This window comes from Electrophorus electricus, chromosome 16, assembly GCF_041902795.1.
Source record: "Electrophorus electricus isolate QZ-2024a chromosome 16, ASM4190279v1, whole genome shotgun sequence".
Taxonomy (NCBI): Eukaryota; Metazoa; Chordata; class Actinopteri; order Gymnotiformes; family Gymnotidae; genus Electrophorus; species Electrophorus electricus.
The window spans coordinates 18,361,980-18,376,654 of record NC_137512.1 but is presented as its reverse complement, the minus strand read 5'-3'; the positions used below and the strand labels follow the sequence as shown (position 1 = coordinate 18,376,654).

The following is a 14,675-nucleotide window of genomic DNA, read 5'->3' as shown; positions in this document are numbered from 1 at the left end:
AACTCTCTAATATGGCAAGTGAATAAACAATGAATTTTTTTCACATCTGAAATAATATATCAGAAGCATGTTGCCATAGAGACCTTTTGTGACATAATTCCAAAATGCTATACTTATTCTAGAACACTGATGGAATTTGCAAATAATTCATTTGGAACAACTTGCACAGGACAGGGAAAGTAACGAGTTTTACTAGGTCATGTTTTCAGGCAAAAGTAACTTAATCAAAACTCTAGACTTAAAAATGTTCCCAGTCATTAACCTGCATCGAGTCGACTGCAAAGGTATGTACACGCAAAATATTTTACTTATTGTATTTTGTAAATCAAACCCTAAGTTGGAAGAAAACATTTAACACGATGGAAGTATGTTTGTACCATGTTTGTGAGATTTGCAAATAATTACATGTACCTCTGGCAAAAAACAGATCACATGACCCATATGATTTCAAAACCAGGCAGTAAGCAGTGCAATCCTGCAACAGTGGGTACCTGATGAATTTTTTTCGTTCCTCAGTGTGCAGATCCAATCTGCATGAATGTGTTCAGTGGGGTGTTTCTCTGACTTCTGCTGAGACAGCACCAGTCGAAACCACTGGACCTCAGCCCCCCATCTTCATCAATAGTGAGGGAGAGGATGAAAGTCACCTACCTCTCTCACCTCTCTCAGAAAGCCCCCAGCATCAGGGTGACATTCTGAGAGAGGATGAGGAGGATCAGGATGAAGAATCTGAGCCTGACGATGATGATGATGATGAGGATGAGGATGATGAGGATGACGATGATGATGACTGGAATCCTCAGGGCACAATGTTGGACATTTTTGGCCGTGAGAGCAATTTCACCATTCGGCTTCCGGCATCTTCCACTGAGGGAGAGAGAGCATTTATTAGCGATGCCGTTCTGGACAGCCTGCACAAACTCATAGACCCTGTCCACGACTATCTACGAAGGCAAAGGACAGACAGAAACTCACAGGTAAATCCATCGGGGCAATCAACTAGCACAACCTGCACAGGCAGCAGCTTCAGTGTCTCAAATGATATTGAAGAAGATAAAGAAATGAGGCTCCTTGCTGCCATTCGCAGCACCAAAGCAAAGTGGCCCCAGAGGCGCCTGAGGTCTCCCCAGCCCTTTGACTACATGGTGCCAGAATATGGCAGGGACCACCCTCTGCTTGCCATGACGGCTTGGAAGGCCGACGCATGGAGCGTCAGCTTTGAGATGGCAGGTGATTCTTTCACACCTGGATTTTATCCGTTTTACAATACGCCACCATCTACTGATGCCTCCAGGACACCTAACCCCGATGTCTCTGTGACGGCACAAAATGACCGAGCTCAGCACAGTTCCTGGCCTGGAAACACTCCAAGAGATCCTGTTGAGGTCACAGCTCACAGCTCCAGTGCTGCTCCTGCCGTGGGTCAGAGCTGCAGTAGCCAGACGGAGCAAAGTAGCTCCAGGAAGAGGAAGAGAGAGACAGATTCCTCAAGCTCCTCTCACAGCTCCGAGACAGAGAGCAGCCTCAGCAAGATGAGGAGACGAGACAATGAAGAGGAATGACAAGTCACCTCTCTCAAGCAATAATAAAAAAATAATAATAATAAAATAATAATAAAAAATAATTTTTAAAAAACTGTCAGCTTTTTTGACATTTTGTAGAAGTTCTAATGATAAAATAACATTTTATGATTGTTCATCATAGCCTGTGTTTAATTGTTTTTTGAGGGTCCAGCTCATTTTTTGCTAAAAATATATTAAACATAAAAATATATCTTTATGTTTCTTTAATCACATACAATACAGTTGTACGTCTTAGTTGTGTAACGAGCTAAGTGTCATAGGGCAAGGAGAGGACGTACAGGACGTACAGTAAAGAGACAAAGAGAGAGAGAGTACGAGGATAATGACGGGACATGGAGATCAGGTGAAATGGAGGTGAGAAAAGGAGTAAATATTGATAGTTAAGATCAAATAATGACATCACCTCATCTGAATGTTAATTTCACCTCATCTGAATGTTAGATATTTAAATTTAAGATAATGCTCTAATATTAATAATAATAATAATAATAATAATAATAATAATAATAATAATAATAATAATAATAATAGATTAAAATGAAACATGAATCACAAAGAAAACCCAAATTTTTAATAAAAAAAACATTAAGACTAATAAAGTAGTCCCCCGATACGTGTGAGGGGGTGGTAATTAATAAAACAATTAAATACATAACTAAAAAGAAAGCCAAGGAGAATAGATGATTGGAGAGGAGAAGAGAAGTACCAGAGGAGAGGAAGAAAGACATGGAGAGCAGAGAACAGAGAAGAGATGACTGGACAAAAGAAAAGAGGAGAGAGGAGGAACAGAAAGGAGAGAGAGATGACTGGAGAGCAGGGGAGAGGAAACGATATGACTGGAAAGGAGATTAAAATATAGTACCAGAGGAGAGGAGGAGAGAGGGCTGGAGAGGAGAAGATACGTCAAGAGGTTAAAATGAGAGCAGAGCAGAGCAGATGTCCCTGATACCCACCCAAGTGTACATGTACGTCAGTAAAAATAAAAATCTCCTGAACCTTGGTCAAAAATATTTGGACTTGTGTTCATATAACAATGCATATTTTTCCGGATTTGTTTACCTGATGCTTTTATCCAAAGCTACTTACAATTATGACTGAATAGAACTTGAGGAATTGAGGGTTAAGGGCCTTGCTCAGGGGCCTAACAGTGGCAATTTGGCAGTGGTGGTGTTTGAATGAGCAACCTTCCGATTATAAATCAAGTTCCTTAACCAATAAGCTACCACTGCCCTCTAGGAATATGATTATCGTTATTCTTTTTTAGTTCCATAATAATAATAATAATAATAATAATTATTGTTATCATTAATCTTTTGAGTTAGTGAATTCCCTGCCCCCGGGGTAGATTTGGTGCCCCCCAAAGTTCCATTCATGGCGACGGCCTTGCTGTACCTCTGACGTGGGAGGCGAGGCAGGATGCACAAATGAGCCATGTCACGCACTCACAGACGTTTATTTCATACAAGTAACAGAGGAAAAAATGTTAAACACAAGCGAGCGAACGAACTCTATATTCAACAGCACAATTAAGCACACTGCTCAAACGCCGACAAACACCAACGCCTAAACAGCACATGCTATACATGCACAGTTATGACGTAAAACGTGGAACATATGTGATACACAGTAATGGTGTCGCCATACAACCGTACACAAACACACACAGACACGTCTGGGACGAGGGGGCCATGCCGTGACAGTACTCTACTTCACAGGAGGTTATTTTAATAGCTACACTAGGTGTGTATGCTAAGAACTCTCTAATATGGCAAGTGAATAAACAATGAATTTTTTTCACATCTGAAATAATATATCAGAAGCATGTTGCCATAGAGACCTTTTGTGACATAATTCCAAAATGCTATACTTATTCTAGAACACTGATGGAATTTGCAAATAATTCATTTGGAACAACTTGCACAGGACAGGGAAAGTAACGAGTTTTACTAGGTCATGTTTTCAGGCAAAAGTAACTTAATCAAAACTCTAGACTTAAAAATGTTCCCAGTCATTAACCTGCATCGAGTCGACTGCAAAGGTATGTACACGCAAAATATTTTACTTATTGTATTTTGTAAATCAAACCCTAAGTTGGAAGAAAACATTTAACACGATGGAAGTATGTTTGTACCATGTTTGTGACATTTGCAAATAATTACATGTACCTCTGGCAAAAAACAGATCACATGACCCATATGATTTCAAAACCAGGCAGTAAGCAGTGCAATCCTGCAACAGTGGGTACCTGATGAATTTTTTTCGTTCCTCAGTGTGCAGATCCAATCTGCATGAATGTGTTCAGTGGGGTGTTTCTCTGACTTCTGCTGAGACAGCACCAGTCGAAACCACTGGACCTCAGCCCCCCATCTTCATCAATAGTGAGGGAGAGGATGAAAGTCACCTACCTCTCTCACAAAGCCCCCAGCATCAGGGTGACATTCTGAGAGAGGATGAGGAGGATCAGGATGAAGAATCTGAGCCTGACGATGACGATGATGATGAGGATGAGGATGATGAGGATGACGATGATGATGACTGGAATCCTCAGGGCACAATGTTGGACATTTTTGGCCGTGAGAGCAATTTCACCATTCGGCTTCCGGCATCTTCCACTGAGGGAGAGAGAGCATTTATTAGCGATGCCGTTCTGGACAGCCTGCACAAACTCATAGACCCTGTCCACGACTATCTACGAAGGCAAAGGACAGACAGAAACTCACAGGTAAATCCATCGGGGCAATCAACTAGCACAACCTGCACAGGCAGCAGCTTCAGTGTCTCAAATGATATTGAAGAAGATAAAGAAATGAGGCTCCTTGCTGCCATTCGCAGCACCAAAGCAAAGTGGCCCCAGAGGTGCCTGAGGTCTCCCCAGCCCTTTGACTACATGGTGCCAGAATATGGCAGGGACCACCCTCTGCTTGCCATGACGGCTTGGAAGGCCGACGCATGGAGCGTCAGCTTTGAGATGGCAGGTGATTCTTTCACACCTGGATTTTATCCGTTTTACAATACGCCACCATCTACTGATGCCTCCAGGACACCTAACCCCGATGTCTCTGTGACGGCACAAAATGACCGAGCTCAGCACAGTTCCTGGCCTGGAAACACTCCAAGAGATCCTGTTGAGGTCACAGCTCACAGCTCCAGTGCTGCTCCTGCCAGGGGTCAGAGCTGCAGTAGCCAGACGGAGCAAAGTAGCTCCAGGAAGAGGAAGAGAGAGACAGATTGCTCAAGCTCCTCTCACAGCTCCGAGACAGAGAGCAGCCTCAGCAAGATGAGGAGACGAGACAATGAAGAGGAATGACAAGTCACCTCTCTCAAGCAATAATTTAAATAATAATAAAAAATAATTTTAAAAAAACTGTCAGCTTTTTTGACATTTTGTAAAAGTGCTAATGATAAAATAACATTTTATGATTGTTCATCATAGCCTGTGTTTAATTGTTTTTTGAGGGTCCAGCTCATTTTTTGCTAAAAATATATTAAACATAAAAATATATCTTTATGTTTTTTTAATCACATACAATACTGTTCTATGTCTTAGTTGTGTAACGACCTAAGTGTCATAGGGCAAGGAGAGGATGTACAGACTACCTCGACGGTGACAGACGTTTATTAAACAAACAATAAAGAAGATCGCCACTCACATGTGACATCAACAGTTAACACGAATACCAATAACATGAGCACGGATGCATACATGGGCAGTGACTGACAACTAAGGGCACTCCTACAGCGGTTTAAATACAGACAGACATAACGAGACTAAAGCAGGTGCAGGTGTGGTTACAAACGAGACAGACAATGAACTCCCACTGCACACGGCGGGCCGTATCACGTGAGCATTGGGAGGAGGTGTTCCATGACAAGTTGAACACCAAGAACTTCATGTTTATTCCACGATTTATTCAAAAATAATCTAAAAGTTTGCTTAGCTGATATGTATTTTTCTGGAATATATTATTTAACTCATTTTTGATCTTCTTGAAAAATCCTTATAATAAACTGAAATATCTGAATATCTTGTATGCATAATATTTGCTGCAGCATTGATGATGCATGATTCAAACTATATGTAGACTTCCAACACACATTGTCAGCTGTTCTGATCACTTAAAGGATAATACTTGATAATGAGTCAGTGTGGTCTTATGTGGCATTCTGCTGAAATGCTGTAACAATGTAAATGGAGCTAACTGAAGCAGTTTGAGGCCAATCTGTTCCATTGATATACTACCCCAGCACCAAACAAGTTCAGTTCTGCATAGCAGATAGCAGATATTTTGGGCCTGACTGAGTAAAGGATGCAGAATATAATGTCATTCAGATGATGAGGGCCTAAGGAGACAGGGTGAGAATTCTAGAATGAAACAGCTAATTACACTTCCAAGTGCCTTTCACTGGAAGGCTATGCTGTACCATGACAGCCTGTGCTCTGATGACTACAACTACATCCCAATGATGTTCCTGGTGGAATGCTGGCACTAATATATCAGCAATGTTTACCTTCAGTTTAAGTGGACCTAGAAGGATGTCTTTTAAAGTAAAGGCAAATTCTCAACAGTCGTCACGTCCTGTCCTTCTGGGATTTTATGTTCTTGGTCCAATACCTGCAGCGCAAACCCTGCTCTGAGAAACATGCTTATAAGACACACATACTTGTATTGGACTGAGAATGTCCTCAGCCATGTACTTATTAAAACAGTTTACATTTGTTCCTCATTGACATCCTATTCACATTCACAACAATAAAACACTACTTTGTGTTTGCAACTGTTTTATATATATATATATATATATATATATATATATATATATATATATATAAATAATTATTTCAGCTCATGAGTTAGTGAATTCTCTGCCCCCTGGGGAGGTTTGGTCCCCCCCACCAATGTCAGTTTATGGCTATGGCCTTCCTGTCTGAAAAACAATTTCCTCTTTGGGGATTAAAAAAAAAAAAAAAAAAGAAAACTGAACCAAATCCAGACTACTCTTTTTCCAAGAGTGGCTTAATGACAGATATCTAGGTGATTTGAGGAATTTGCCTGATGCGAGTGAGCCATAAACTACTTGCAGCCGCGTAGCTGCTTAATATAAATATAGCTGTATGTTGTTCCACTATTAAATCTCCTGTTCTAGAAATCAAAATCTAATAATAGTTAGCAAAACACCAATGTCTTGACCTTGGTCAGTTTTCAGTTTTAAATCACAACTGAATGGCACAGATTGTCACTTGGTATTAAAAAAAACCAAACACTGACATCGTTCTTAACTTTGTGTTTAATATCCACTGCAAGTAATGAAGCAAATATCAACAAAAACACAGAGTGTAGTGTGCTCACAAAAAAAATAATCAGCACAGCAACAAGATTAAAAAAAAAACAAAAAAAAAAACTGCTAAAAGACCACTACATCGTTGGTGTGCGCATATACAAGCACTCAGTTCTCACTTCTTCCGTTTGGTTTCTTTAAATTTACATAAATTTCTACACCATAAGGATCGTAAAAATCTCTTGCTTTCAGCAGGAGCCACTAGGGGGCAGCGTTGTCTTATTGATAAAAACAACTGATGTTTTCTCACGGAGAATCACCCCTGTAACAACACGATCGACTTTATCATCTGGCGAATGGCTTTTGCCTGCAGCATGTCATCAGTTCACCATACAGTATAGCAAACCAAAACTGAGGCACAAAATTCAATTCCTGTGGATGTTGCTACCAAATATTCATGTTCCTCTGAACAATTGAGACCTGTTTGTATTTCAGAAATTGGCTCATTATGAAAAGTGTTTCCATCTTTAGCAAATTATTCTGCAATCTTCCATTATATTTCCTAAACAGATGGTGTAATCACACTTTTAACAATCTCTTTAAATGTGACACTTGCCCTTCCACATCTCAGTTCAAATCCACCAATTACCTTAATATCCAGCCCATTCTGAGCATATAATGTTTCATAACTTGTGATGTCATTTATTTGTTTATCTAACTTTACCTTGACTGTGGTGTAGTTTGCTGACTTTGTGTAAAGTGATCCAACATTAAATGTATTGAAAACCTGTGGTTACAGTGATAAACATGCAAGAGTCCCATTTTTCTTCTGTATATTCAACTAATGCCACTGACCCCAACCGCTCTTAAGTTGTTCTTCTGAGTGAACAGATAGAGGCCTTAGGTTTCGCTTTTGAGCTCTGTGCAGTCCGTTGCTCGGTGGCACGATAGCTGTCGCCTCTTCCACTGGCACACGGCGTCAGCGTAGTTGACAACAACCTTGTCCATCCAGGTGAGTGGCTGTGGGAAGAGCACAGCACCCTCGAAGAAGCCCAAGTGTCCCCCGTGCAGCGTCAGCACGAAGATCACGTTCTCCTTCTTCTCTATGGGGGAGGCCAGGTGGGTCAATGTTAGTGCAAATGTGTCTGATACTACGCCGGTCACTGTATAAAAGGAAAGGCAGTTTTCCATGGATTAAAATGTATATGGTGTCAGTTATTCTGAGAGAGAAACAGACATTGAATCTTAACGCAAGGTGATGAAGTGCACCTAAACAGACACGCCACTTATTTCCATCTCAGGTCATGGTCTGGCATTTCTCCGAGCCACGTTTCACCTTGCTGCCTTTCTCTTCCTGACTGCACAGAGCCCTTCCTGTCTTTCACTTTGGAGAGCAAAGGCAGACAAGCCAGTAGGCTTATCACAGTATGCAATCAGTCTTAGCCCTCAAATGACTAAAGGCAGTAACGTGACCGTCAGGCCTGCACTCACAGAAAGCAGCTATCTGTCTTCAGCCCTGATAGGGATTGCCAATTTTGATATGTGGTTAGCAGTAGCACGATGCTACCTAATATGTGATTAGACAGTCATAGGGTGCCCCTGGCCAAAAGCATGACAGCATCTCCACCAACAGCTGGTGTGAAAAACACAGGCCTCTTGTGCGCCCCATTAGCCATTAGCACTACGCTTATGCCATGTGGGGAAAACACACCGTAACTGGCAACAGCTACACTCTGAAGAATAAGCACCAAGCTGAATCCATTGAGGTTGCTGTGTAAACAGACATGAATAAGTTAATAAAAGGTACCCTAAGCCCTCAGTTCACCAATTAGGTTCCCTTCTTTACTATGGAAGGGATCAATAACAAGATGTTAGGTTGTGTCGTTCAATTACCTGTAAATGCTTCTCTACAAACCAAAATAACACCAAACAGCAACCTCATATCTTCATGGTTTTAAAGACAGACTGAACAGAGACTCAAAGCTAAAAGGCTTTGTTCTAGGTAGGCAGAACCTACAACATATGTCTTCTACCGAATTAATGTTAAATCCACCTACAGAACGAAATTGGTTTCTGGTCCTTTAAATTGTTACCGACTTTTATTTGTGGTTAAAGAAAAGATGAGGATAGAATTACAGGGTGTATCCAAGGAACCATCTTCACAGGGCAGGCCGACGGGCCAGACCCTAAGGGAGCACAGAGGATCTGAGGAGATGGGAGGCGACTTCCTGGCTCTGATAAATAATCACGCAGGAGTACACAGATCGCATGGCCCTGAAAAATTCAGCACCAGTGCCGGAGCACGGAGCTCAAGCAGCACCACGTGTCCGAATGTGTCCAGTGGAGCAAGGAAAAAAGATCTGCCACATGCCTTGCCAATAAGCAAAGCAGCGGTACGTTAGGACTCGCAGCTCCTCAAAACCATGCATCGTCATACAAAAAAAAAAAAAAAGTAAATAAATAAAAATGGATGTCCTTTCCCACAGACTTGTTTGAACATCCATTAAAAGATGTTGCTTGGTTTCCATAGTGACCAGGTGCTACTAACAACAAACAGTGATGTAACTCAGACAGAAAGAGATGTACTGTTTTTGGTGGATTAATAATCCATGATCTGAAAGCGAGGTTTTGTAAAATTTTACCAATCTGAGTGTTGCAAAGGCTTTTTCTGCAGCCTGAAAAACGTGTACTGACTGCTTTCTGATTTCATGGAATATACAACTGGGCTAGCTTTTATCTCCAGCAGACATGTTTAAAAGATCACAGACTTTTTTAATTAATAATGAGGCACACACTTTTCTAAGCGAGTAATACACCTGAAGAGGAAATACCTGCCAGTGTGCGAGGTATGGTCAGCAGCGACTCATGGACAAGAGGATCATCTGATGAGTTCACCAGCAGGAGAGGAACATTCACCTGGCACCCAGAGAGGATGTAGGATATTGTCACTGACGATACAGTGTTTGCTAGCAACACCTTAATATAAATATCACCTTTTGAAACTGCTTCAGACATACTTACATTGTGAATGTAATTTACACAGCTTTCCTTTTCATAATATTCTTTTAAAGAATCATGACCATGAAACTTTCTGAGGGAAAACAGATGGACAGAGTTTCATATGAAGCCCGGAAGGTATACTAGAGTAGCCCATTAAGGGCTATTAAAAGACTTTTACAGATTCTTTTGCACATGAATAATGATTGGATCATTTGAAATATTACATCCAAAGAATTTAGCCTGGTCTTCAATGCTTTAGTCAATCAATTTCTTACTGAGAAGTCCTGGGGAAGGCTAACATCAAATATTCTGTATATCTACAATCGACACAAACACCTCACTCTTCTGTGACGCATAATGAAAGGTTCAATACATTTTCCTAGATCCAAAAGTGTGATTAGGTGAACCTTTATTGTGTACTACCTCATGATGTCATCTATCTGCATGAGAGAAGTGGCTGTGTACAGACGACTTAGATCTGTGATCTCCATTTTGCTGGTTCGCATGCCGAACAGGCTTCCTCTGCAGGGTGAGCATGTCAGCATTACACACTCTCAAAAATATTCAGCAGCCACCACACTCACAATTACCAGTCCTTCCATGTTATTAGCACCCACCTGTGGGACAGAATTAGCTTTTTCATATTATCCGCCAGAAAGAAGTTATAGAGTCTCCTGCACTTGTCCCACTTCAGAAATGTCGCCTGGGCCCTAAAATGAAAACAAAAGAAAGAAAGACAATACAAAGTAGCCTTAGATAAGTAATAATTCCAAACAAAACATTAAGAGGCATGCTGTCCCCTTAGGTAGAGAACAGTATGGAAGATGCTAGAAGAATTAATACAGACCTCAGAGCGCTATAGCCCTGACAGACACTGACACAGCACAGCACCTTGTCCTGATTGGCCGGGTTTTCCCCCAGGAACTTACAGACGAGATTCCCACCAAGACTGAAGCCTACCACTATGAGCTGGGTCTGGGGGAATGTTCGTCTGATATAACCCATCATGGCTGAGAACTCCCAGGTACAGCCTACAGGAAAGAGTGTATGCCATCAAAGCAGTGCTTTAGCTCAGGGAGTGGAGTGCTTTAATAATATAGGATTAACATTAAGTACTTTACACTCTAGTGGACAGAAAGTATTTACACTTCATTACTGGCCTTAAATAAATTCAGTTTTGTTTTTTTTTAATTGAACATGATATGTAAAAAGTGTAACTCTATTAATGTCTGCTGGCCTAGTTACTGGGCTGTTACGTCATTACCTCGTTATCACTTTTCCTAACCTCTTGGTCAGTGAAACTATGAAACAGCCAGGCACCCATGCAAATAAAGAGAATGCAGTTTCACCAGTTCAGTGATGAAATAGTCATAGGATCTTGTCAAGCAGCCATTTCCCATAGGCAAACATGTTATTGTACAAACCCAGGTCCTACCATAGGTGAACATCCTGGGGGAGGTGAGTTCGATGTTTGGCAGAGCTCCCAGATGGTTAAGAACAGCGCATCTGTAGCCCTGCTTCTGGGAGTGATCCACGAAGGTACGGATGTAGTGCTTCTCACTGTGGTTAGCAATCCCAGGACAGATTGCCATGGTTATGTCATCTGTGAGCATACAGCACACACTCACTCAGCATGTAGGTTCCCATTAATGTTCCTTTGTTTGCTTTCTGGTGGTTTGCATGTGCTGAGGGATGGTGCACGAGAAAAACACGGACCGACTGAGGGTGTGTGAGGAATTGGTGTGGGACCTCTGATTTACAGAGCTGAGGAGTAGTTATTTGTTTACTTTATAAGTTAGTAAGAATTAGGACGGGATGTTATGTGTTCCAGCTGAGCACTGTCCCATGAATACTACTGAATTTAAGTAAGCAGAAGCTAATAGTTCACATTGACCTAATACCATCTTTTCATATCCAAGGCCCAGCCTCTACTATGACTGACCGAAGAGAAAGTGAACTCAGATCAGGGTAATTTAGGAAATTTGCAGAACATTTTTACCCCAGGCATGGACTGATGCATTTCAGTAAACAACAATTTTTTTTTTTAAATGTAAAAAAAAAAAAAAAAAAAAAAAAAAAAAAAAAAAAAGCCACTCACCACCAATTACATGGCCACCAAGGGGCTCAAAAAGGTCAAACGTAGCTGTGGCTCCATCCTGCATGGGAAGGAACATGCGCATGCCACACGGGTGAGGAGAGCTCACCCGGCCAATCTTCCCATAGAGCGCAGTCTGAAAGTGGCCACTCTTACCCCACAGTAAGGGTGGAATATACCTGCAAACACATATGAGCGCTGGTACTTGTAGCTCAGAGCCTAGGGCTTGGCAGATCTGCCCAAAGGTCATGGTTTGAGTCCAGTCAATGCTGTATCCTTAAGATAATCTCAAGTTTTGCCAACAGACATCCCTAAGTGATTTTAAACAGCAGCATCACCTTAATGATGCAAACCTCCATTTCTTTCCCTTTCACTCAGTATCTAGGGGTTGTACAACGGGTCCTAGTAGAGGTGCGCATACTCACTCTTCTGTGAGGATGGAGCAGGACTTGATCAGATAATGGTTGAGGGGAGTATCGCGACAGATGATCTCAGGTGCTGCTGTGGGACTCTTCAGGTTGAGGCAGCGCACTACAACGTAGAGCACAGCAGCCACTGCGGCTAGCTTCATGCCGTCAAACATGGCTGGCATGTCTGTGCTGATGGTCTGGGCATCTGTCTCCACATGGGCACTCATGGTGGACAACTAACCGATCAACTATATTTGGACTGAGCTTAGTTACATTTTGAAGATTTCAAAATGCACATTAAAAACAACCAAACATTTAGGCAACTTTAGCTTTGATATTAAACAGAGACGTGCCTTTCTTCTTGGCAAATATGTTCAACTTCATCCACTGCTGTTCTTGGTGCTCTTCAGACCTGAAGATGAAAAGAATGCTGAAGCCCAAAATACTAGAACATTCACAAGAAAAAAACAAAACAAAACAAAACAAAACAAAACAAAAACCCACAACTAACCAAATCAACTTACTGGAAAAATAAAAAAGTGGTGGCTTGCATATGCTGAATTCTAATCCATTTATTTTCAGCCTGCGGTAAGGCAACAAGTGTTACGCAAGGATGTGAGCGCACCTGCGGACCGTTAACCGCACTGCAACGATGCAACTAATCAGCTCACCTATCAAAGCTACATGGCAGTTTGTTTTGTCTCGGTCATTGGTCACGCTGGTTCAGCTTGAGATATTTTACATAAGACACTTTAATGCATCTGCCTAGTTCTTACAGTAGACCACAACCTGTGTTAATAAACTTTGATGGTAGGTGTCGCCACAAGAAAGTGTGAATTAGTGAAAGTATTACTCACCATTTTAAGGAGGCAGAATCTTGTGTCGACCCAGCATAGATGCATTCAGTTTTTTCAGATTACCTTTATCGTAAGTCTCTCCTCCTTCATTATTATGCCACGAGGCCAAGTGAACGAGAACAGAAAATACTGCATTCGTACGGCACCTAGCAACTGAGTTTCCTAGTGGAAGGCATCTTCATCTGGCATCTGTTACTGGAGCAGAGCAACGTCTACGTCATTGTTTGGGTGTCTACGCTGCCACTGGGGTTTTTGAGCAGTAATAGACGGAACACTCGGCGTACTAACAGAAACATTAGTGGTTAATTAATTACGATAAGTATGTCAGCCAACCTAAATTAGGGAAATTTTGGAATAATAGCCTTGAAAGTCTGAAAAAAAAGACGATGGACAGATTAATTCAGTGCTAAAATCCTTCCGCTCTTAAAATGTGCATTCTTCCACATTTTACTGACAAACAAGCAACAGTGTATACGTGGTGACAGCAACGATGAACCTTTACTTTTTGCTGCGTGTATTAAAAAGCAATGACCACAAGGTGGCGCCATTAGCTGGAATCACCAACCACTGCCTCAATCTGTTGTTTACAGTTTACCCGTAAAGTCGCAGGTGCGCTTGTTCGTAAGCGTGCTCACTGAAATGCAATAACTTTTGGTGTCGTTGTTGATGGGCATTTGTAATGTATGCCAGTTGCAGTACAAGAGATATCACGCTTCCAAATATCTTACAGGTATCTTAGGACATTATCAAACTTTCAGTGTCCATTTTAGGTGGCCATTCCTACACTAAATTTCTTCACTGTAACGCTAGGCGGTTGACAAGATTTCTCGCTCAACCCGCATTCATTATGTCATTAGAAATTGGAAACGGCGTTGGAGAAAATTCGGCTCATTTTATCTTAGTCAAATCAGGTTTGATTAGTGGAGTGTCTGAGTTTTGGCAAGAAACCAGCGCTTACAGACACTCAGAAGGAGAGCAAGGAGAGACATTAATGAGCTATTTTTCTGCATTTGCCAAATGAATTCTAACACAGCACAGTTTCCCTATGGTGTCACGGGTAGTTAACTTGGCTTAATAATAGCCCATTTCTCTAGTGCTCCGTTCCATAATAGGTAAGGACGTTGCGTAGCGGGAAGACCCTATAACACGGGAACTTCCGAGAATTACTGGTCGAGTGTTTTCTATACATTTTGGCTATTACTGGTCGAGTGTTTTCTATACATTTTAGCAAATAGCCACAGTATGAATCAACAGGCTAACACACTTTGCTCAGGACGCCTACTGTCGAGACACATCAGCGAGTCCATTCTTTTGGTTCAAAATATAATTTTATAATTTCAGATTTATACTCTAAACAACCACTGGCTGTGTCGTTGAATTGTTTAAAAATGTTTTACTTAGAAATATCCCAAAATTATAACGTGTTAAGAACATGCTGGAATAAAGCTCTCAA

At 41.4% G+C, this 14,675-nt stretch overlaps 1 protein-coding gene across 3 annotated transcripts; it reads right to left on the bottom strand.

Moving 5' to 3' along the window:
- Positions 1 to 6,857: 6,857 nt before the first annotated feature.
- abhd2b (abhydrolase domain containing 2, acylglycerol lipase b) lies at positions 6,858 to 13,491 on the bottom strand. Of its 3 annotated transcripts, none has more exons than XM_081699529.1 (10): positions 13,223 to 13,491; positions 12,381 to 12,777; positions 11,959 to 12,134; positions 11,296 to 11,463; positions 10,708 to 10,891; positions 10,478 to 10,570; positions 10,284 to 10,382; positions 9,882 to 9,951; positions 9,692 to 9,776; positions 6,858 to 8,023 (listed from the first exon to the last, which is right to left on the bottom strand). In XM_081699529.1, exons 2-10 carry the CDS (start codon positions 12,590 to 12,592, stop codon positions 7,761 to 7,763), a joined length of 1,350 nt encoding a protein of 449 aa, XP_081555655.1. In that variant the 5' UTR covers positions 12,593 to 12,777; positions 13,223 to 13,491; the 3' UTR covers positions 6,858 to 7,760. The 3 variants fall into 3 exon arrangements, with proteins under 3 accessions (XP_081555655.1, XP_081555656.1, XP_026869712.1); XM_081699530.1 differs by having other exon boundaries at positions 6,858 to 7,958; XM_027013911.3 differs by having other exon boundaries at positions 6,858 to 7,963; positions 13,223 to 13,478.
- Between the last annotated feature and the right edge of the window lie 1,184 nt (positions 13,492 to 14,675).